At 34.7% G+C, this 25,851-nt stretch overlaps 1 protein-coding gene across 3 annotated transcripts; it reads right to left on the bottom strand.

The window, feature by feature from the left end:
• Window positions 1–12,633: 12,633 nt before the first annotated feature.
• LOC106052729 (uncharacterized) lies at window positions 12,634–20,181 on the bottom strand. Of its 3 annotated transcripts, none has more exons than XM_013208158.2 (3): window positions 19,950–20,181; window positions 18,760–18,913; window positions 12,634–16,241 (listed from the first exon to the last, which is right to left on the bottom strand). In XM_013208158.2, the coding sequence occupies exons 2-3, from the start codon at window positions 18,909–18,911 to the stop codon at window positions 14,825–14,827; spliced, it is 1,569 nt and encodes a 522-aa protein (XP_013063612.2). In that variant the 5' UTR covers window positions 18,912–18,913; window positions 19,950–20,181; the 3' UTR covers window positions 12,634–14,824. The 3 variants fall into 3 exon arrangements, with proteins under 3 accessions (XP_013063612.2, XP_013063614.2, XP_013063615.2); XM_013208160.2 differs by having other exon boundaries at window positions 20,095–20,181; XM_013208161.2 differs by lacking the exon at window positions 19,950–20,181 and adding an exon at window positions 19,793–19,935.
• Window positions 20,182–25,851: the final 5,670 nt, after the last annotated feature.

Genomic DNA, 25,851 nt, shown 5'->3' with positions numbered 1-25,851 from the left:
CAACTATTCCCTATTGATAATAACAGAGTTGGGGAGATGGTAATTTACCATAGTAGCAACACATTTATGAAAATGGTTTTAGATATTGCGTTTAAAAAATACTTTTTTTTTTACATAAGTATTCAGTATTGATACGTTCTGTAAATTCTGTCCTACTAACTATAACTTTTACCTGAAAATAATGTTTACTTTTTTTTTTTTTTTTAAGAGAAAAAGATCTATTTAATATGCATATAAATCGGACATAATTTAAAACAATAATTATTAAGTAGATGTTCATATATTATGTCAGTACTGAGCTGCAGTACTGATAGTACAACACAAAACACTGAAGGAAAGGAATTTTTTTTACGGAATGTTTTTTTTAATCTTTTTTTTAGGTTTTGAATAAGAGATTAATTGACCCTATACAAAACAATTAGATCAATTAGATATTCATTTTAAGACATCAGTAAGGCCAGGTTCGCATTTGACTTCACATTCACTTTCAACTATCCTTTGGTCTGCTGGACCGCTGGGGCACCACACAAGCTCTTACAACCTTCTTTCTCCATTCTTATCTGTCATTTGTCTTTGATGATGTTCTTTCTGAAAATATTGAAACCTGCCTTTTTACCTGACTAGGTGGACCACTTCGGGGGGTGATTTTGAGTTTGTGTTTCCACACAAACTGTCTTTGTAACCTTGTTCTTCTTGGCTAGTGCCAAGAATGGTTCTGATGCTTTCTCAATAGGACGATTTAGTCACTTAATAGTAAAAGACTGTAATCTTTTGTTGTCGACTATTTTCAACTAATTTTATTGAAATGAAATAGAAATTTGTAACTTAATTTAATATGGCGGCCTGGTTTGCTTTATAAGATAAGAGCCGTGGGGGTGCGGGATATATTACTGGATTAGAGATTTCCTAAAAGAGCGTACAATAAGAACAAAGATGTATGGAGAAGTCTCAGGGGAAATGACCCTCGAGCACGTCCTCCCCCAGGGCTCCGTCTTGTCATGCGCCCTTTTCACGGCCTTCATAAATGACCTACCGCTCAGCTAAAATGCCAAAAGCTTCTATATGCTGATGATATTGTCCTTTGGAAATCCGGAAGGAGCGCAACCTCTACACAAAAAGTGTTGCAAGAAGATCTCCATACGCTCTGCTCATACACACAAAAATGGAGGTTAGAAATAAACACCTCCAAGACGGTCTATTCTCTGTTCATGCTCGGGACTGGCATTCTCAGGCAACCTCTCCGCTTCTCCCTCAACGGAGTGGCTCTCAGCATGGAAAAGCTACCCACGTACATTGGCGTAACTTTAGATCGTAAACTAAAAATGTGTGAGCACATCCAGGATGTTGCAAGAAAGGTCTCAGGGAAACTTTGCATTGTGCGGAAGCTGGCATCCACGAAGTGGGGAGCCGAGCAGACATGCTCCGATCACTGTATTTAGGAGCAGTCCGATCACAAATAGACTACAGCCTACCTGTGCAAATTTATGGCTCTAGGACTGCTCTTGAACAACTTGATAAAATACAGTCCCAAGCACTAAGATTTGTTTGTAGAACCTTTAGGGCAAGTCCAGTAAATGCGTCTGAAATAATGGCTAATGTAGGTCCACTAAACATTAGGAAGGTCAGTACTGACCTGCTTTGAGCGGTATAAAAGGCTGGATGAATACCTGCCAGCTAGAAAACAAGTGGATGGTTGGAGATGCAGAAGACGTATTCAGATACAGTATTTTATGCATCATGCCACTAGACTATCTGATAAAGCTGTCCTCTCCACCAACCGACAAAAACATTCAACGTTTTCATCCCCTTCACCCAACGACCCCGGACATACGCTTGAAACTAGTAGACCCTAATGCCACTAAGCTAAGTCGTTCATCTAACGACCTTCAAATTCTAGCATTGGAGACCATTATTACCTTCAAGCCCAGTGCTATTTTTACATACACTGATGGGTCGGCATCGATAGATTCTGGAAGAGCAGGCTATGGAGCCTACATCGACTTTCTTGGCTCTTACTCAGTCAAAATCTTTGGACCATCTGGTAGTGTTTGCAGTTTTCATGCGGAGACCATGGCAGTCTGTGAAGCCTTAAAAGTCATTGACTCTCAACTCGGCGAGGGATATTTGAGGGCAACACAGATTGTTGTGGTCACTGACTCAAATTCTGTACCACAGGCTTTGCAAAGGCCCGGACCATGGCCCCCCAATATCGAAATTGTCATCATGGCTTTACACAACATAAAACAACGCTATGGCACCATTGTAATAATGCAGTGGGTACCGAGTCACATAGGTGTGACTGGCAACACTATTGCAGACTCATTGGCTCACCAGGGAGGGCAAATTCCACCCACTGAACAGGCTGTAAGTTTTCATCATGCTCTGGCTATAATTCAAAAAACAGAAATGGAAAAGTGGTTTGAGTGCTGGGACAAGTCCCAAAAAGCCCGTGGAGTCTAGAAGCGCATGAGACGCCCTGACCGCACTTCCCCGTGGTGGAGGCTGTCCAGGCCTGAGCAAGCTATTATAGCACAGTGCAGGACAGGCCATTGTCCTGTTGGCTCATATTTCTCACGGCTATGGCCAAATTTCGATTCACGGTGCCCCCGCTGCGGGGAAGAAGAGGAAACCGTGCCTCATACCCTGTTTGACTGCCCAAGACTTGCTGATCTCCGTCTCGACAGGTCTGGGAAACTAAAAATTCTCGGCCTGTATGGCGACATTTATGCACTACGCAAGACAGCAGGGTTTCTGTCCAGGGCTTTTGCAAGAGAGGATTTGAGCCTCTCAAGCCCTCACTCAAATGGAGTTTGATGATGATGATGTTGAACTTAAATTTAATGTAAGCTTGAAATTAAGTCCATTATTGGAATATTAAAAGACGTATGAAAATTTCATCTGCATTGGAAAATTGGAAAACAAGGGCATCCGGCTACAAATAAATTTGACAAGGAACCCGTTACTATGATTGATGTAAAGAAGAAAAGCAATGGAATGATATATTGCTCGGAATGTTTCTATAAAAGCACAATATTTGACATTTTCTGACTATATTAACAACGAGTCTTTATCGCATAAAGAATTTTACATCAGATGATGGAAATGTTATGTAGATAAAATCCATAGCTAAAGTTAGATAGAATCCATAGTTGAAAGTACATCTGTAATGTTAAAAAGTTTATAAATGTTTTAGCAAACGACGTAAAAGATAAAAGTCAGAATGACTGTAAGCACTTTTGTATTTTGTTTGACAACACACCTGACATAGCACACGCTGATCAGATTAAGAAGTAATACGATTTTTAAGGGAGACCAAAAAAGCTGATGAGATCAACTTAACTTAATATCTTAAAATGCCTAGAAAAGGTTGAGCTTGAATTTATATGTGGAGCTCAAAAATATGAAAATGCAGCTTCAATTTTTGGGACCATGAAGGAGTACACGAAATTTATTAAGAACCAACAGAAAAGCTTTTTAATAGATTCATATAACATTTACTCAGTCTATGTGGTCAACATTCTTTTACAGAAATTAGCTTTTTGCCTAGCATTTTTGATACGATTGAAATACTTTTTTTTTCGTTCTGAAATTATTGCCACTAGATGAGCAGCTTAAGATCTTTTATTTTTCATGAAGGCCAAGATACACAAGAGTAGGCCTATTTTTAAACTCTTGACAATGTGGTGACTAATTAAACCTTTTATTTAACAAAGGCATAACATTTTAGTGCAAAGTTTTATATACAAAAAAAAGGCTCTTCAAAATTAAAGCACTGTGATTCAGAAAAAAAAATTAAAACAAGAAGAAAATGTCAGGCGAGCAATGGCAACTCTGAGCTTCAACTTCTACTGGAAGCAATCATTGATGTACCAGATAAATATGGAGCAATCCAACCGAAAAATTCTTTAGTTCAACAACCAACGAAGTATTGTAGATGTTAGTTTCAACATATTGGCGTATATAATGATTATTCAAAATTCGACTTTCAAACAGAAATACCTTGACTGAGAAAGGATCTAAAGGCAACATAAGTTACCTTGAAGAAAATAAAAGTTGACATTGTATGATTCATATGCCACTGAGACCTTAAAAATATCTCTAAATCATTTAACAAAGCCTTCAACCGTTTCTTGCCATCTGCTTATCTATGGCGTCTCATGTGAAAAAGGATTTTTAAAATTAAAATTAAAAACTATTTGAGACAAAGGAACAAACGACACTTTCACAAAGTGGAATTTTATTAAAAATGAAATCGTTACAGACATTAACATGAAGTTAATGATACGTTTTCAAGTTTGAAATCCAGAAACAAAAAAGCAATGTAATTTACTTGTTGCAAAATTGAACTATAGATTAATGGCAAAGTCTTCGATTCCGAAGATCAAGGATGCTTGCAAAGTTTCACATGACTAAACAAACCCAGTGAAATGTAGGTAAATTGTAATAAACAACTGAATTTTAAAATTTAATAGACACTCATTTTATAGTTGTTGTACAATCAAATAACGTAAGTAATTATAAACTATATGTATTACAGCACAACAAACAAACGAAAAAAAAAAATCTTTTAAAGGGGGGGGGGTGACACCTTGAGCTGACCGCACCGGGTGATACCCACCCTAGTGACGCCACTGGTCTCTGTCCTGTGTCTCATGGTGCACAGTCTCGCACGTAATAGCAGTGCGCAATGTATAAGGGTCATAACAATATAGTCAAGGAGTTTTACAAAGCTTATATCAACTCTGTCTGTGCATTTTAACAATCTTCATGAGCAATCGAAAAAGATCGACCATTAGAATAATGTTTTAAAAAAAAAGCATTGGCCATTTAAAAAATTGCAGAGTTTATAGCAAAAAAAACCTATGTGTCATGATGCTGTAAAAAATTATCAAAAAGTTCTTATAAATTTGACATTTTAATATGAGTCTGCCAAACCAATTCTACCTGTTTTGCAATCATTAAGATGGTCAAATTTCCTCAGAGCGCTTAACAATCGATCTGGAACTTCCGTTGACGTCTTCTGCTGACCAATTTTACACAAGGTTTCATTTAATACAAGATAATGTTACGATGACTATGCCAAATGTAAACATGCACATACTAACGCTACATGTGCCACAATTTTCACTCACACTTCAATATTAGCCCTTTCCCCAACCTTACTTTATTTCACTTAATATGTGTGTATGTGTGTGTGTGTCTGTGTTATACTTAGGGTATAGAAAAAAATCACCCTCCTCCACCCCTTTCCCACTAAATCTTCTGGATCGCTAGTGAATTGTATATTGTAATCGTTTGAAACCTGGTCATTGTTTATTCTATATCGTAAAGGGCCTTCCATGGCGCTTGAAATCAGTCAGTCTTTAAAAAAAAATTGCAGTGATATGAAATATAGCTCCTTCTTCATGGTCGAAGATGAGCACATTTCTCATTTTCTCATTTTTCATTTTCTCATTTCTCATTTTCTCATTTCTCACTTCTCATTTTCTCATTTCTCATTTTCTATGAACACTGTAACGTCCAGTCCGGCCGCATACGTGGCATGGGTAGGTTTGCTTCTTCCCTCAGCTTTTTGTTTGTACGGCGCTCTTTTACGCTGGCCACTCTCCTTGCTTCGCATCTCGTGATTCCGACACTCACGGCTTCACGCCACGAGGATCGAGAGGTATGTGCTTCCCTGCCGTGAATGTCAAAATCACACTTCTTAAATAAGCTCTTAAGGGTGTTTTTATAGAGCTTGTATTGACCCCCCTCGGATTGCTTTCCTGTGCCGAAGCCGTTTGGTAAAGTGATGTGGACTACATGCCTCGCCTATCGAAATAGGGCCCTTTCTACTGATCAGTCATAATTTGAAAGTTTAGAAATTCCTGAAACTAGCAGTTGAAAGAGCCTCTTGCTATATCAACGAATGTAGTACCGTGGATTCGATCCCCATTCTGGTCAATTTTTTTTCTCACATGACGATCTGATTAGATCTGATAAAGACAAATGTTCGGTAAAGTCGTACCAACCAGAGAATAGTCTGTGCTTTTGCTTCCACCAAAAATGCTTCGGAGCAAGTGAAATTGTTATCACCAAAAGTACGTAGACTAGGCTCTTTTATTAGACAAAGTGAAAATAAGAATGCCTGGAAAAATGAAATTGATGAGGCCGATATAAGCAAATGTGTAGAGGTAGACAATAGTAGACATATCAAGGAAAGTAGGATATTTGGTGGCTTATAGAACAAGGTAGAATATGTTTTCTAATTTCTGTTGCAACCCAGAAACTGCTTCAATAGGTGATATTTAAAAAAAAAAATTAACCGAGGATTCAAGAAACAATGTCAAGGAAAACATAGAACCAGGAACAATCGCTACCGGGTATTTTTATTGAGTACCGGAAATCGCGTGCTTTAATCTTCTATCAGTCAATAAAAAAAAATACTTTGTTAAACAAGATCACAAGAAGCTTGCAGATATATGCTGAACCTGAAGCTTTAAACATTCGGACTATTGCTTGAGAATTGTCTCTAGATAAGACTACAGCAACCTGCATAGGCCTAGATGAAAATTTTTAGGCCTATTACTTTTATTCCTAAATAAATATCCAAACCATAACACCTTAGGTACATTAAAGTTTTAAAAGGAATACGAACAATTTAAAAGAATGACCACTCCCAACATTTCAACGGTGACACCAGTACAAATTATAGTCTAGTATATATCTGTTCTCCTAGATCTAGTTTAGATCAGTGTTATAGGATAGCCTATATTATAAGCTATAGCTTAGGGGCCTATCCCAATGATTCCATTGATATTTTCAATCAATTGCCTTATGCCGATTACAATTAGTAGCCCCATATCTTAATTAGCTTAGGGACTGTTTTCTATCGAGTCGAAATCCGCCCCTGGTTTTTTGCTGCTCAGTTGACTTACAAAACGTTTATACATTAATTTAATGCATTTGTTATGTATTTCACTATTGTTTTTGCTATGTTTTCTAAATAATAATAATGGCAATGTCTTCGATTCCGAACATTAAGGATGATTGCAGTGTTTCAAAGGACTACGCAAGCCCAGTTTCGACCTGCATATTTTCCCGCATTTCATACAGATAGCCGTTGTAAATAATATTCAACGAAAACAACAGGAAAAAAATCAATTTTGAGAGAAACATTGGGGGGGGGGGGGGGGTGCAAGAATAATATAATTTTAATTCTAGATCTAATGACACCAATTTTAATTTCTAATGGGTAAAAAGACCAAATTATTGGTGAAAAATTAAATAACTACTCCCTAACATTGTTTTGAAAACATAGGTTTATGTATTTTTGTTGTTGAAGAGATGGTTTATATACATAAACATAAAATATTTAAAATATGAGCAACCATGTACTTATGTTATATAAATTTTTATATTGATCATTTTAATAATGTAACTATGTAACACGATGTAAACAGTTGTGACCGCAAATTTTTTAGACAAACATTATTTTGTCTATTGGAGTGTATAATAAAGAATTTTTTTTGGTGATCATAGGTAAAAATATTTTTGGTGATTTCTCAGTTGTTCTTTATCAGTGAGAGCTGGAGGTTTCTTGTTGTATTTATTAGCAGCATATTTGCAGTTTTAGTATCTTTGTCTTGATCTTGGCGAAGTTTGGTTTTCTGGAGATTTTTCTTGCAGTTTTTGAGATAACTGGAAGTTTTTTTTTAAATTACCAGTTCGTTGAGGAGGGTAATATCGCAGTTATCTATGTAGTTAATAAAAATATTCTCTAATTAATAGCACCGCTTTCATCAACTCTTGATGACGTAATTTGCGCTATTTTGTTTGTGTGCAGTAGGTGATCTCCCCTTGTTGCTTCGTCATATTTTGTTTATGACGTAGTAGACTTACGTCGTAGATCGTTTGGTTCTTTCTCTCCATCTTGGGCTGTAGAGCCAAGCTGTATATCTTTGAAGCTCCTGAATTATACGTGTGTCTTCGTTACTGGATAGCCTTATCGTTGACCCTGTTATATTTTCTTTGATTATTTTGACCCCTGTTTAGGGTGAGTTTTATTTCATATTGTATAGTTAATTTTTATTTGGATTTGATTGTATTCGTATTTTGTATAGAAGATTAGAAGAATCTTATCTTTATCTTTCTATAGGGTTTCAGTCTCAGTGTCAAGTTTCAGACTCAGTTTCAGTTTCGGTCTCAGGTTTCAGTGGTGAAATCGCAAGTCTCAGTTTTAGGTTACTGGACTGAGGTTTTCATCTCAGGTTTTCTGTCTGCCCCATGATGTTTCAAGTTCGATTCACGAGTCTGAGGTTTCAGATTGCGGATTGTTGTATCCAGACCTGGTGGTGCTTTGTGAAGTTGTGAGCTTTGATGTTGCTATAAACTTATTGATCTTCAGGCAAAAAATATCCTGGCTAGAAGATAGATCTACTTGTATTGCGAGTTGTTGTCTTGAAAGATTGTGTGGACAATATTACTGAACCTTATACGTTAGGGTGATTATATTAATTTTAATATACCGGCAAATACTATTAAGTATTTAAATTGAACTATATTATATTACATCACATTATATATTTACCGGTATTCATATCATTATCATTATTCATATATCAGTTCATTGTACAAATATCATTAGATTAAATTCATATTTTAATTTAAATCATCATACACCTCGTTTATTGGTTTATGCACAACTGGGTGTGTATGGTGTGACTGTCGGGCTGCACTTTGGGACCAAAAATAACATGATATAAAGTAAATATATATATAATACTTACACATATGGTAATTCAAATAAATTATTTTAATAACTACATATTTTAATACATTGGTAATATGTAATAATTTCATACATCTAAAGACCTGGCAAGGACCATCGACAAGTCCAAACGACGTACGCCCAGGCAGCAACCCTGGTAATAGATCTATACATAAGCTTTGTGACTCGGGCAGTCGAATTAGACGTAGCACTAGAATAACTAGATCTAGAACCAACTTTAGTTCTAAGAGTCGACATGTAAAATGTGTATATGTAATAACTTTGAGTCTATAACTTATTGCGTAAAAAGATTTGCACACACTATTAATATTATAGGCCTAATTTAAAATATAAGCTTCCAATTAAAGATTTTATTTTTCAATATTACGTGTGATACATACTCTTATCAATAAGCAATTAGAATGTAGATTCTAGGTGCCAATCTTAATGAAACTTCAAAAGATTTTAAACACTGGAAAAAGAACTATTAACTTCCATTTTTACCATTTTACCACTATATAAATGTTAACGACAAACAATTTAATACACACAAAAAATAAATATATAAAAATTGATTTTTTTTTTCTTTTCGGGATTATTGTTATTAGTAAATTTAAAAAAAAACAACTTCACCCCTACATTAACAGCATCAGTCCCTTGATTTTTGTCTTATTAGGGGTGCTGTGACAGTTGACACCTTTTCCCTTCCACTCTTGACAATCTAAGCTCCCTCCCACAATAGTTTTGTTGTTGTTGTTGTTTTTTCAACACTGCCAACTGCTCTAGCTATAGCATCCAGTTTTGCAGCAATGTGGTCTATTTTTCTCCAAGAAGTCTTATTATCTGTAAACCTGGGATTGGAAATAGGCCCGCAGTTTTTAAGGTAAATCTAGAAGTAAATCGTTTTAGAGTTTCCATTATGATATTCTCCAGATTATGGGCGCCATTAGGATTTTTAGCAGGGGGTTTGCAAGTTACAACGTATGGCTCATTGTCGGAGCTCCAACTTTCTGGTTACCGTACGGAGAATATTAAAGAAAACAAGTGATGCCCGCAGCCCCCCACCCCATTCCCTCTTATAAAAATACCCCAACAATCTGGTGTGGCCTCTGTAGGCCTGACACCTGTGACCTGTTTACTAAAAAATATAATTACAATGTTATAAGATTGTAGTTGTGATATTAAGTGCACTATTCTTGCCTGGTAATTTAATACAAACAAAAGCTAAACAAATGAACACACTTTTACTGTAACTGTTGTTAAGTTTCTCTGTGAGACCAGTGTCTCCCTATTGTTGATCAAACAAAAACTGCAAAAATAGGCTATGGCTGTCGAAATTGTCAATGACTGATGAATTGCTTGTCTTCAAGATAGACAAGTTGGCGATGAGCTCTTATCATGCATATTGCCGAGACCGCAACCAGGTTTTGAATCTTCGTAGTATGCTGAAAGATCTTTCAATACTACACGTAGTGGCGGTAAAGTTGGCACACTCAGATTTGCTTCTTAACTGCCGAAAGAAATCACAGTGTTTCAACAAGTCAGCAGTGTCCAACGTGGCAACGTCTGCAACCTGTGATTTTGAATGCCAGTTTTTCGTCTCGTATTCAGAACTGTTGATACCATACATTGCGTTGCTGACAGCAAGTAGACTTCTAAATTGTACATGTTGAACTAAATTGTACATTATTGATGCTCGAAAAGCGAGACGTTTGTGAAGAAACTAATAAATTAAGATATGGAATGTAAAGCTGTGTTCTGTAGTAACTCTTAAAATCCAAGTCAGTGGTGTTTGCTCAGTATTTTTCGTTGACTGCAATTCCTCGGCAGCACCAACTCAATACCAGTATTGATTGTTATCCGCCAGCTGTATCGCCTTACTCAGTATGCCATCCCTGAAGTGTCCTTTAGTTGTTGTTTTTTTTACAAAGCTCACTTACATCACTTTACCACTTTACACCAACACTGTCAGTCTGTCTGGTACACATTTTGTACATGTTATTTCTCCCAAACCCAATCTTGGAATAAGTGGAAATTTAAACAATAACCAATTAGTTAATTTATATTGACAATTAATTATTCTGTTTGGTATAGAACAAAGGAAAGACATTTTTAAAAACATAGAAATAAATTTAGCAATAATACAATCTCATAACCTGGATTTAAAATAGAATATGATATTAATCAAAGAACCATAGATTCACGCAAATCTATGATAAAAAGGTTCATCTTTTTACAAATCTACATTCATTAATTATTAAGAGCAAAATAATCGCTTTATAGGATGTAAAAAGGATAAATTTTCTTTTAAAAAAAAAAACAACAACACGTAGGCCTACTTTTGATATTTTTCTTGTTACAATTCCCTATTCAGCTTGACAATTCATCGAGTCAAAAACTGAAGGGTGGAACCTCGACACGGATCTTGAAAATGGCTTGAAAGATTTTCCAAGAAATGTGACAGTTGATGTCTATATTTTGAGAAAAGAAATACTAGCTAATTGGCCACACTGGGAAAACTTTAGTTTGACCGTTTTAACTTTTAAAATTATAATACATTAAAAAATTTGGCTAAAGGTCTCTACTTTGAACAGACATACGTCAGGGCTTTTTCCCGATGGTAGTCCTTATTCATTTAATAGTTTTATCTATATTTAAAAAAAAAAAAAGACGTTCTAAGTCTGGATATGTATGAGCGAAAGGACGCATGGTGGGAGCTCAGCCGTGCGGAACAGGCCGTCCTAGCCCAGTTCCGAGCCGGACACTGTCCAATAGGCGCATACTTTGGACGGTTTAGCGAGAATTACGACTCACGGTGCCGCCACTGCGTCGAGGACGAAGAAACAGTAAACCACATTCTTTACGAATGTCGCGTTTTGCATGAGGGACGATCGGGACATGGAATGAGAGAGAGAGAGAACTGGTCCATGTGTGCGGCATTAGGGCTGTACGTTGGCAAGGCGACCTTAAAACTCACTGCCCGCTTCCTCTTCCGTGCTCTAAGGGAGTAATTCTCAGCATGGGGTTTCTGATTCGGATTTATAGATCTATAATTCTATATCATTAGAACTCTATAAACTCTGAGCAGATTTATACATTCGCTTAACCAATTTTTTTAGGGGCTTGGTTGGGGGAGGAGGTATGAATGGGGCAAAAAATGTCACTTTTTTAAAAATCTATTATTAATTAGTAATTAAGATCAAACTAATCACTCTTACAAAGGTTGGTCAGCTGTATATTAAGTTTTTTTTTATATCTTTTTTCTATTTTTATGATGAGAGTTTGCAAAGGTTTCCATGTTTTCTTTTTTTTTGTTTTTAAATCGTTTAACTTGCTGTTTGAAATAGCCCAATAAAGATCTAGATCCTTTCATGATTTTGACTCGTCCATCTTTTCTCTAGAAGAAATTTAACGATTATATTTGTATGTCCCAACGATGTAAAAGTGAGAATAGAGTAGAGGAAATCAGGAAGAACGCAGGCGATCACGATAAATTTTTATAGGAAGAGGTTGTAAAAGTAAGGGCTGGAGAGAAAAGGGGCAAGAACGAGAAAGGGGTCAAGTAGGGCAAGGGTGGAGACTGAAGCTCGTGCTAATGGATTGAAGGGTAAAGTAGCCTACATAAGGACTGAGATCTAGCCTTTATTTCTGGTATTTAATATCCGATCATTTACAAGTCAACGTGTAACAAAAAAAAGAGTTATCAAGATGTGGTTGATTGTGAAGCTGTATTAATACGTCTGCAATCGATGTTTTATTGTGGGCCTATTCGACAATTGGTGGCTTTCATTGTAGACAATACCTTTAACAAATATATATATATATATATATATATATATATATGGTTATAAAAAGAAAACATGTTTAACAATAGACTACATGCCGAACTTGTGTAATATAGTGTTTATTTCAGAATAAAAATCATTAGGATACCAGTACCACAAAACTGGGCTAGTTAATATCAAAGGCACACGGGCTCACCAGTTAGCATTTTACATGTTTCGGATGTTCCTTCAGATTTGAAGATTATTACATAGCCTACTAGCGGATAGGCGGGGTTCAAACCCAGGATCATCTAAAAGACAGTCAAGAGCGCAAAACATATGACCAGGCAGCCATCCATCCAGTATATTACAACAATATGTAACATATTACTTTTACTTGCTATCAGCTATTGATAACGACCCACATTCAAGTTAGCAAGGATGAATGGACACGACAGCCCTCCCAAGTTCAAACCTTGCCCTAGCCATACAATGCCGTCCTTTGGGAGGTTTGGGCTATAGCAATTATATCTTCATTTCTGAAGAACTTCAAGCAGGCCTATACGAGATAGGTGGCGCTAGCAGTCTCAGGGCAGATGTTTTGGGAGTCACTGCATTTACACATCAAACTAGAACAAAATTCCACCGCCCCCATCACTTTTTAAACCACTGAACATTTTTTGTATTCCTAATACGAGTATATATCTGCCTTGCTATAACAAAAGTGACAAAGTTGTGAGGAATACAAATATTTTTGGGGAATCAGAAAAAGATGGCATAATAACTGTTAAATATAAATTATTTTTACACCGAATACATTCCTAAATGTGACATATAAAATATATAGTAAAAAGTACATCAATATAACATATAAAATATATGAAGTGGGACACACGTAGATAGATTGCAGTAAATAATATGGTATGATATAATACTACATAAGGCATGATCTCACAAGTTGGTGTCAACTGACTTTGCATGTATATTTTCACTAAAAAAAAAAGACTTTTTCCATACCAGGTACTACTTAGTACATGTACAAATGCTACATATCAAATAAAGATTCACATACCAGCAAAGTAATAGCGTTTACTTGTTTTTGGTATGAAAGTTTTAAAATACTTTAGAATATTTGCAACAAACAATCAGTTTTGACACTCTCCTTTGTCTGGCTACACCTGATTTAGTTTCTTAACAATATAAAAACATACACACAAACTATTTACAAAGCTTATTTAAAATCACTGTGTCTGTCTCTCTAATCTTGTACGCATTATTTCTCCCACTTTCCCATTCTCCAATCAAGTTGATACTTTGCACAATGTCGAGGAAAATGCATGAATCCATCAGATAAATAAATTAATTAGTTTTGATTTAAATGGAATAAGGGAGAACAATCTGGCAGAATTTAGAGATATGACAGTAATTATGCTGCTCTTTTCCTTATATAATCTTTGTTGTTTTTTGTAAGTATTTTTTTAAATGTTGCTTGTTTAAATGGTACAGTCTAAAAACAAACAATAATATATTGTTAGTTTACTAAAGGTATGTATATCTGGGATTGTAGCAATTAAAAAAGAAATAATTGTCACAGTGTAAACAGCCAAGATACATGCCTACATTTTTAGATTATTTCCTCTAATAATGCTAAAAAAACATTTCACTCTTTTTTTTGGTCATAATACACAGCAGGAAAACTCTGAAACCTCTGCTGCATTGCAGATATACCTTAACATGGGAAAGGCTTCAGGAGTCAACCCTTGGGAAAAATCAGGAGATAATAATAATTTTAATAAAGCGCTGTTAACAAACAAAATGTAAGCTCAAGGCGCTGTGATAACATTTCAAACACAAACGCCTCAGCTAAAATGACAAACTAATCTAAAAAAAAGTTTCAAACAGGTAGGTCTTAATGTTCTTCTTGAAAGAAGTGTAGCATGTTGTCGGTCTGAGAACAATTCCAAACCTTTGGTCTGTGCACTGAAAAAGCCCGCAGACCGTAGCTTTTGAGGGAGAAACATAGCACCACTAAAAGCGTTGAGTCCATTGAGCCCAGGGCTCTCTGAGGGACATATGGAGTGATCGATTCGCTAAGGTACAAGGGCATATCTTTGCTATAGATACACTGATGACAAAGTGTGGCCACCTTGTAGTTGATGGTGACCCTTAAGCAGCTTGCAGCAAACAATGCCTCACCCTGGCAAAGCCTGCACTGCCACAAATTCCTATCTGTATCAGCACTTGCTGTTCCATCGGACCCATCAGCTATGTGAGAGAGGGGAACTGCTGAGTTGGCGACATGGGGATTGTCTCAGATTTCTAACTCAATAGTGCTTTCATTTTTTATCAATGAAGGGTAGCCAACTATTCTTGATAAAAAGTCAATGACCTTCAGAGTGTCTTCATTGTCTGAGAATTTTGTATTTATGTAACCTTTATTGAAAAGAAAATCCAAAATGTCTTTTTTATGAGAAGCATTGGGATGTCTTTTCTTCCAGTTCTCAAAAGTATCCATACACTGACTGGCTGAAGTCAATACTAGTTCATCCTTAAATTCAACAGACTTAAAAAACTCTTCACATTTCTCATGGCCTATAATTTGAATAGCTAGGTAGAATATTCGTTTTAAATCTAAATAATTTTTTAGAACACAGGTAACTTCTTCGGCAAGAGAATCAAAGTCTTCTGCAACACTATTTAGTTCCATATTCTTCAGCTCTCTTTTTATAACTGATAATGGATACCAGTCTGTATCATAAGGATTGTAAGGATACTTATAACTCCAGTTACCTATGCATGTCATAAAATCTGTGTCTGTTCTACCAGTACATCTTATTTCATGCATAGACTTTAATTCTAGAAAATTTATGAGAGTGTATCTGGCCTCACCTAACAAACGTGGCAGTTTGAGTAGAAACTTCTTATAAACATCATTTAGTTGTTTCATTTCACATAGACAAATGTTTAGCAATACTGGATCTTTGAAATCATTGTTTGGAGGCAGCTTGTATCCTATTGTTTCAAGGGTATCTGCTATACATTTACAGTGTTTTACTTTAGGATTTAGAGATTCCCAGCTTTGAAAAGACTCGACACACATCTTTTCATCCAAAGGAGATATATTTCTGTTAAATCTTCCACTTTCATCATCAATAGATCTAAACATTTTAACACAATCGTCTAATCCTATGACACCAACAATGGTGTAGTACAGTTTAGTCAGTTCTAGATTGTTTTTCACTGGATTTAACTTGTGATTTTCTGTTATTAAATGTTGTTTTTCTGGTATTGGCTTTTCATTTTTTGTTGCACTCCTTTTTAGAGCAGGTCGTTTTAGTATACATTGAAGCTTTTTCAATCTCCATAACATAAACAAAACAAACAGTATTGCTATTGCAATTATCCCAAATGTTAAACCTATTAATAGTGAAGAATCATGTTCCTGAGAAGTGCTAGGGGATGCTGTTGTTTCAGTTCCCACACTAGTAACAGTAGTAGATGTGGTTGTGGGTGGCATAGGAGATGAACTTGGTGGACTGGTAGTTGTCACTTTAACACAATCCCATGTGCCATCATTTGAAATGTTTTTCCTTTCAAATCCAATGTCACAGCCCCAAATTATATCACTTGTAGATGTACCATTCTCAATTATAACTGAATTTTTCACTGGCATTGATGTCCACTTTTTGCAGTACCTCTCTGTATGGTCATCTTTTGCAGTGAAACTTCTGAAAAAAAAAATTATTATATACTGGTACATTATATATTATAAGAGAAGATAAAACAGACATAATCATAAGTACCCAGTTTTGGAAACTAAAACATTATAGAGATAAAAGTGAAACCAATAGTTTGCTTGTTTTACTTTACTAGAAATAATTCAGAGGGCTCCTGAAGTTCAACAGATTTTGTTGCCAATGGTTTTACAAGTACACCGTACCGGCACCTTTTTCAACGTGTGGGTAAAATTATTAATTTTCTTGTATTTTAATGTTTATTATTAATTTATTAGTAGTTAAAAGTTAGGCAATCCATCACTGAGTACTGGCATCTAATTTAAAAAAAAAAAAAAGCACTGATCAAAGGTAATCCAGTCCTAAATGGATTTTAAAAAAATGTGAGACCTATTATTAGAACTATGGTCCAAAGGAAATAACAGTTAATCAACTATGTGAACCTCATTGACTAAAACAAAATGGATCATTACATTGAAAGCAACATGATATATTAATAAAAATAATAATTTAATTTATATAGAGCTATTAGCAAACATAATGTAGGCTCAAGATGCTACGATAACATAGACATAAAGAAAATAGTTCAAATGACAAACTAATCTAAGCTGGCAGTGGCTTGGGAGCAAATCACAACATTAAAAAAAAAAAAGACATACACCAGTTACATCAGGCCCACTCTAGAATAAAGTGCCACAGCTTGGGGCTCAGCAGATGGAAAACAAACTTGCACAAAATAGACAAGGTACAAAATATAGGCCTAAGGATAATAACAGGAGCAACAAAAACAACACCCATTAGAGCCATGGAGGAAATCGCTGTCCTGGTTTCATAGAATAAAAGAAGAGAAAAAAAAACTGTCCATGTTCACAAAAATGGAACCAAAATCCACAAGTCTGGCACTCAAAACTGGCTAAAAAAATCTCTTATAATTCAAGAATCACTGAACCTTAAAAAGAAATACCAATTAGAAAATATAACCATTGAATCAACAAAGCAGCACAGTGCATTTTCCCCATGGAACCAAAGCTCCCTTCCTTCTATAAGAGACAGCAGTGAAAACATAACTAAAAATTTGACGACAACCAAAAAAAAAAAAAAAAAAAAAGCAAAACAAATTAGTGAAATCTTTTCTAAAAACACATTACCCAGCAACCAATGGGTCAAACGGATCATCTCTAAAATCCAACACAAACGTAAGAGCTCAAATACTAATCAAATGGGCCTGTGGGAAGACTAGAAAACTCAATAGTAACCATAGAGCAGAAAGGAGAGCACTTGAACTAGCACTAGTAAACTACCCAAGTACACCAAACAGTCAAATCATCTTACAGACCAATGCCAAAACAGTCATTATTACACACAACACCTGTTCATTATCTTTCTTTCTGGGTTCACTTCTACTAGTACTACAGCATTTCTCAAACTTTTAGCTGTTTCCCCACCCCCCTCCCCCCAGATGAACAAAATTTCTTTCACTCCCACCCATCCCCCTAAGTCAGGTGGTATAGAAAAGTGATGTAATATCCCCCAATGGAGTCCATGTGGATTATGAAATTATAATAAAAAGAAAAGCTTAAAGACATATAATTATAATGCAATATTTTTACATTTTCCTTAACATTTAGTTTTTAAATTATGTTTTGACTCCAAATTCATGTTATGAATGTTCATTAAAGCTAGTCCTTTTATAAGTCTTTTGTGTTTTGTAGATAGAAATTATGTAGAACAAAGTCATACATTTTACTATATCCCCCTTACAAAAGGCTGGCTTCATAAAACTCATAAAAACTTATGAGTTGGATCATTGAAGACTACAATACTTTTCTTTGCTTTACCATATATATATTTTTTTTATTTTAACATGACAGACTGTATGGTCATGTGGTATGCGCTCTGGGCTGTCGTCTTAATCAATTATTGGTCCTGGACTTGAACCCAGCCAGCAGCGGTCCCCTGAAGTCCTGTGGGAGGTGTGGGCAAGGATGTATTATTCTTAAATTCCAAAAGAAGATACAAAACATGTAAACACACAAAAAATGCAAACAGATTTTTTTTCAGTAGTACAATTACACCAACGTATCAATTGACAAACCAAATATATTTGTAGTTGACATAAGGTCTGCATCTGGCATGAAGTCAATATACTTATGAATGAAACTCAAAAATTTTTGTTTTTGATGTGACAGAGCTACACTGCTTTAAAAAAAAAAAAAAAAAACAAATTAAGACTTAATGCAGCAGTTAAAAGAAATGGTGTGTTCTTAGATCATATTTATAAGCAATGATTTTATTCAAACAATGTTATATAGTTATGTGGTTTTAGTCAAATCACTGGTTTTTGCTCACTTCTTAGAATTTGTTGTATTTGTAAAAAAAAAAATTAAAAAAAAAAAAAAAAAAAAAAAAAAGAAAAGTACAATATTTTCTACATTATCAGTTTTACAAAAGATACATTTTCTTCAGTTATATTCTATTAAACATCATTGTTGTGTGCACAAAAACAACTTACCCAGAAGGACAAGGATAGCAGTCATCCTCTACACAAAATTTTCCCTTAGTACATATTGTAGTGCATAGTGATGACTGGCTTCTGACAAGTATCCAAGGATGCCCCATTAATAAGAGAAATATAATCTTCATCATTATCTTGACCTCCAACATGTCTAAAAAAAAAAGGATGCAAGATTTAAGCGCTAAGTGTTCTGTAGATTTTTAGGTTTTGAAATGGAGCAAAACTGTTTCAACTTAACTGGAGAAACATTTTTTTTTCTCGAATCTGTGGACTCCTGGCGACTTTTAAAATAATTTGTTTTAGATAGAAGAACAAGCAGGTTTTAGGACTGAAAATTCTGTGGTGTTTTTTTCTTTTCCCCTTTTGTCAGCACTGGTAATGATGATTCTGCTTACTTTTTAGACAGAAACTCAACACTGTTAAACATTCAAAATTCCACCCAACACTGATCTTGTGTCAATTTTTACCAAAAAAAAACAACTTTTATGGCCTTACTAAAAAAAAACAGAAATGGCAAAAATGACTCTTTTAGAATGAGGAGTAAGGTGCCAGTTCCTTTCCTATCACTATCATCATTTGCAGTGCCATTCTTAATTTCGTGGAGACTCCAGTATCCTAGGTTTTATTCTGTTATGATGAGTGGTCCAATTTAGGCAAATTAGTCACAGTTTCAGCAAGTACACAAATTTTATGAGTAGCTGATTGGGCATCTGCCTTTCTCCTCTTCAACGACTCCTCAGCCCATTTGCTCACTGCTATAGCCCTTTCTAGCTGCAGCTTCCTGGAATATATTTTCAGTGCCCATTGAATACAACAAACAGAAAGTCCACAATCTCTGTCTATATATATATATATATATTTATATATAAAATATAAAGCTATGTACTGACGGATCGGCCTTCAAAGTCACCATCAGTACTGGTCTTGGTGCCAGTATATATAAATATATATATAAATATTTATATTCAAATATATTGTTAATGGCTTAATGTGAAGTTTACTAAAAGTAAAAGTACTAAAAGATGCTCACCATTCACATCCAAAGAAATTTTATGTAGCTTAGAATCTTATATCTAGATAAAATACTATAGATCTAGAATCTAGACGATATAATAAAATTATTAATAATTAAAGTGATAAGATTATAAAAGTCTTAAAAAGTGCATGCTCGACAATAGGCTACTCACTTCACTACAACTACAGTAGTACAGACACTGACTGGTGCTCACTCGACTAACCTGACCTGGACTCTAAAATCTAGAGTAATCTAGACTAGAGTCTAAGGTAAAAAGATATTGATCAAGAAGTTTAGTAATAAAATAAAAATGATACCAATGAATCATATCTGACATTGATGTTATTAAATCAAAATCTAGCATATTTCTAGCTACTCTTAGATGACTTAGTTTTATAACTAGATCTAAAAATATACATTACGGTATAGGTAATAATAGCCTTTTTAATAAAACGGAAATCTCCGCTTAGATATATTAATAGCCTCATTCATTAAAACGGAAATCTCCGCTCTATCAGTAACACTATTGGATTTTTCCCGCAAGGGAAAGAGACGCTTATTAGTTTTGTGTGAAATATGTCTGTCCGTCGATCCGTCCCGTTTAGATCTCGTAAACTAGAAAATATAGTGAAAATCCGACATCATAATATTTTAGACCATTCAAAGTTCTGATGCAGCGTCTACTTTTTTTCTTTTCTGAAAGCGAAAAATCTAATTTTTTAAATCACTTATGCAAGCAGTTTTTTCAAAAGAATATGGGGACACGACAATTCGTTCACTGACGTTTCGTTCACCGACAAATCGTTCACGACTTTTCGTTCACCCGACTATTCGTTCACGCGACACATCGCTCACGGACTATTCGCTCACCGACAACTTGTTCACCGACAACTGGTTCACGACAAATCATTCACGCGACTAATCGTTTACTAACAATTCGTTCAGAGACAAATTGTTCACAGACAAATCGTTCACTGGATATTTAAAAAAAAAACAAAAAATTGCTAGAGATCGGGCATGATCCTAAATTCTTTGTTAATTTGTTTGTTGGTTTGTTGTTAATATTTTGTTAATGAGGACAGTATGTGATAAAAATTATACTTAAAAGAAAAAAGAGATATTACAAGCAAGCTGAAACATTTAAGAGGGCCATCACTTTACTATAGGTAACATTTTTACTTTCAACATGTAGGCCTTCTTTTACACTTATGTCCGTCATGTAGTCTTGTTCGCCCTACCCATATTTGCTTATCTTCTTAATAGCGGTCCAGATGTTTAATTAACATACCCATTTTATTGATATCTTATTAACAAAAACAAATCTTATCTTATATAATACAGACGTTTCTTCAAAAAAAAAAAAAAAAAAAAGATGTTTACGTCCTACGCGTCATGCATTCAGTCATGCATATTAACCAATGACTTAAATTCTTTCCAAGTCACTGATTTTCCTGGCTAGCTCAGACACACTAGTATTTCTCCACAATCTTTTCAGTATTTTTACGAGAGATAATTTGGATTTTTAACAATGGTACTAGATTTGGTAAAATATATGGTTTTTCTGTTCAACTCTGACCGTCACATACTAGATACTGATCTAAGGTTAATACTTATCAATTAAGACATCTAAGAAAAAAAACAACTAATTACATATACAGACTAGGAAATATTTTGGTTCTCTATCAAAAAATAATAAATTTATCGCAATACAACAATATAAAATTGTTTCAATAAATTTGTTATTGAAGTCCAAGCAATCAAATTAGTCTACCAATGGGTGGTCACATATAGAAACAAGTTAACTAAAATAAAAGTAAAATAAAACTTCTTTTAAACTTGATGGAAAGTACTATACTAGTGTCTAGTAGATATTTTCAATGTTAACAGATTGAACATGTGTATAGGCAATATCCAATAAAGTTTTATTACTTCCAGAGGAGCCATTCTGACTAGCACTCCACTAGGTGTTAACTAGAGTATCCAGATGAATGGGTAGATTCCCGGTAGATGAAAAAAAAGAGGTCGTGTAAAGGTATATTAAAGGTGAAAGTAAAAATGTTACCTATATTAAAGTGAGGGCCCGTTTACTTTTTTCAGCTAGCTTGTAAGATCTCTTTTTAGCGGCCCCCGTAAGGGGAAAAAGCCGCAATTAGGTTTGTGCAAAATGTCCGTCTGTCCGTCTGTCCGTCTGTCACACTCAGATCTCGAAAACTAGAAGAGATATGAAAAAAATTATTTCATCATTAAATCCGGCTTGAAAAGTTTAGGTGCAACGGCTACTTTTGGTTTTCTAAAAGCAAACCGTTTAATTTATAAAATTAATTATGCAAGCGATTTTTTCATAAAAATACACCAATTCTAAAACAATTACTTAAATGTAAGGGAGGCAATGTTACAATATGCTAACAAAGATGGACAATTTTTGTGTATTTTCAGTATCACTAAGTCAAATATATTTTTAAAATGTACAGGAAATGTTTACAACAAATACAAATAATAGTTAAAGACGTTTTTTCTGGTCAACTAGCTGCTAAAATTAAAAGAAAACATTTCTGTTTGTTTATAAAGGCTAATAATGCACTTTGTATGTAAATATCACGCACATTTTTTTAAATGGACTTTTTATGCAGCGATTTTCGTGCAGTAGCGTAACGTCGCAACATGATCAGGTGCTAAACCAATTCCTTAAACTTTTTTTTTAAAAATCAGATTTTATTTATGTTTTGTTTAGTGCCCCCATCCGAATAAAAGAAGCTTATTTTTGTGCGTTTTGTCTGTTGGTCGGTCTGTCCGTCACGATTAGATTTAAAAAACTAGAACTCTAAAAGCTATTGAAAATCTGATTTACCCTTTAATGTTCCTCCCATAACATCTCAATAGTTTTAAGTATCTAAAATTGATTGTTCCGGATTTTTTTGTGCAAAACTAATCAACGCCAACAAATGTTTGTTTGCTCTTCTAACTTATAATATTACATTCAATTTCCATGCTTAAACGTTGCAAAAACACATTATCAATAATATGTTGTTCCGTTTTTTATGTAAATAGCATATTAATGCTAAATCATAATCTCTATACTGACTTATATTTCATTAAGTGTAAAAATGTTCCGGATATTGTTTTATAAAACATGAATTATGCCTAATGATTGTTTGAAATCGCATAAGGCTTTTAAAAAAAGTAATTTACTAGAATTGATTACTGAAAATTACTTTTTAGACATTTAATTTTCTTGTAAAACATAACATAGAAGTTTTGAAATCGATAAAGAAAGTTCCGGATTTTGTTTCTTACAAATCGTCGCCAGAAATTTCCGAATTTATTTAAAAATCTACTAACGCCAAATAATTGTTTGAACTCCCTCTTCTAATTAATAAACAAATAATCTTCTCATTTACGAAATAATGTTTTTATGGATTTTTATGAAAAATATTTTAACTCACTACTCTCTTACAGTACATTTAACTTTGTACCTAAAACATTAAAAAATCTAATTATCGTTAATATTATGTTCCGATTTTTAAGGAAAACAGAATCCAAACACCAAAGTAAGGTATGAAAATCTCTCCACGTGGCTGTAGTATATCTAATTTTTATACGAGACCATCCAAAAAATTTAATTAACGGTATTACATTTATCTGAAATGCTCTTTTTCTTTTACTATTTATACAAACATCCGGAACAATCTATTATATAAACTTTTCAATTGTGTTCATACCTAAAAATTATTGCGATGTTTTGAAACGTAAAATAAAGGTTAATCAATTTTTAATAACTTTTAGTTGTTTTTTTTTATATCAAGATAACGGACAGACCGACTGACAGACAAAACGCAAAAACAATGTGGCTTTGATCCTTTTTAAATAATATCTATTAGAACTCAGTGCACCAATGTCTATGAACCCTCGTTAAATATCTCGTGTAAATAAAGACATTTTTTTTTATGGTACCGGTACTAGCCTATTGTGAGGTAATGGAATTTTTTTTCTTTGACGTCATATGAATGGACTCTTTAAATGTAATGTTAAAAGAACGCACTCGGTGCACCAATGTCTATTAACCCTCGAAAAAATTGCTTGTATTAATGAAAACATATTTTAGTCTAACTTAGCCGTGTGACGTAGTGTTTTTTTTTCCTTTGACGTCACATGGAATGAATTCTTTAAATGAAATGCTAAAAGAACGCACTCGGTGCACCAATGTCTATGAACACTCGAGAAATGGCTCGTGTTGATAAAGGTGATTTTTAGTCTAGCTAGGCCTTGTGACGTAGTGTTTTTTTTTCCTTTGACGTCATATGGAATGAATTCTTTAAATGAAATGCTAAAAGAACGCACTCGGTGCACCAATGTCTATGAACACTCGATAAAAGGCTCGTAATGATGAAGGCGATTTTTATTCTAGCTAGGCCGTGTGACGTAGTGTTTTTTTTTCCTTTGACGTCATATGGAATGAATTCTTTAAATGAAATGCTTAAAGAACGCACTCGGTGCACCAAAGTCTATGAACACTCGGATAAATGGCTCGTATCGATGAAGGCGATTTTTAGTCTAGCTAGGCCGTGTGACGTAGTGTTTTTTTTTCCTCTGACGTTATATGGAATTAATTCTTCAAATGAAATGAAAAAAGAACTCGGTATAGTAATGTTTATTAAGCCTCGTTATGTGACTCGCGTTTAAAAAAGGAATGATATCTTGATTTAGATCTAATCTAGATTTTTTAAACTAGATCTAGATTTTTATTACAGTATATCTAGATCTGGATTTATATTCTAATTAAAATTATTTTAGAGTCTAGATCTAGAATTTCTAGATCTAGTTTAGACTAAAATAGACTAGATTAAGATGTAGAATTTCAATTTCTAAACTTAAAGTGTAAAAAAAAAGTGTAGATTTTCATTTCCAAACGTTTTGATCAATATTGTAATGTTTTAATATACTAAAACTAATCTACTATTTTTTTTATTAAATTTAAATTTACGGCAAATGAATCTTTGAAACATTATTACTTTTGACCATCGGATGGCTGCCTGGTCGTGCGGTTTGCGCGCTGGACTGTCGTTCAGATTTATGGATGGCCCAGGGTTCAAACCCTGCCCGCTCCCATCCCCCGTCGTCCTGCGGGAGGTTTGGACTAGGAAGTAATTATCTTCAACTCTGAAGGAACATCCGAAACGTGTAAAACATTTTACATCAAAATTAAATCACCTCTTGAATATTATTTGCGAATATGCAGATCCGACAGGGATCCGACTTCGACGGGGGCCGCCTCTGAGTTTGTGTAACACAAACTCTCTTTGTAATCTTGTTTTATTTTTTTTTTATTTTAAGTATAATTTTTATCACATACTGTCCTCATTAACAAAATATTAACAACAACAACAACAACGAAATTAAATAAACTCGGATTTGACCTGATCTCTAGAATTTTTTTGCGTTTGGAAATAATAGCTACAAAAGTTTTAATGTAAATAAATTAAATACGCGACGCGAATATATAATATTAACAACATGTTACTATCCAGTGAACTATTTGTCTGTGAACAATTTGTCCGTGCCATGAACGAATAGTCGCGTGAACGATTTGTCGCGTGAATGATTTGTCGTGAACCAACTGTCGATGAACAAGTTGTCGGTGAACAAGTTGTCTGTGAGCGAATAGTCCGTGAGTGATATGTCGCGTGAACGAATTGTCGGGTGAACGAAATGTCTGGTGAACGAATAGTCGCGTGAACGAAATGTCAGTGAACGAATTGTCGTGGAACCCTATCCAGTGAACGATTGGTCTGTGAACAATTTGTCCGTGCCATGAACGAATAGTTGCGTGAACAATTAGTCGCGTGAACGATTTGTCGTGAACCAACTGTCGGTGAACAAGTTGTCTGTGAGCGAATAGTCCGTGAGCGATATGTCGCGTGAACGAATAGTCGCGTGAACGAATTGTCGGGTGAACGAAATGTCTGGTGAACGAATAGTCGCGTGAACGAAAAGTCGTGAACGATTTGTCGGTGAACGAAATCCACTTTTACAACTATTCACTATTCATACGTAAACACTGGAAGCTCCTTAATAGG

Source organism: Biomphalaria glabrata, chromosome 11 (assembly GCF_947242115.1).
Source record: "Biomphalaria glabrata chromosome 11, xgBioGlab47.1, whole genome shotgun sequence".
Classification (NCBI taxonomy): Eukaryota; Metazoa; Mollusca; class Gastropoda; family Planorbidae; genus Biomphalaria; species Biomphalaria glabrata.
Note: the sequence above shows the minus strand (reverse complement) of the source record. Positions and strands in the feature narration are given on the sequence as shown.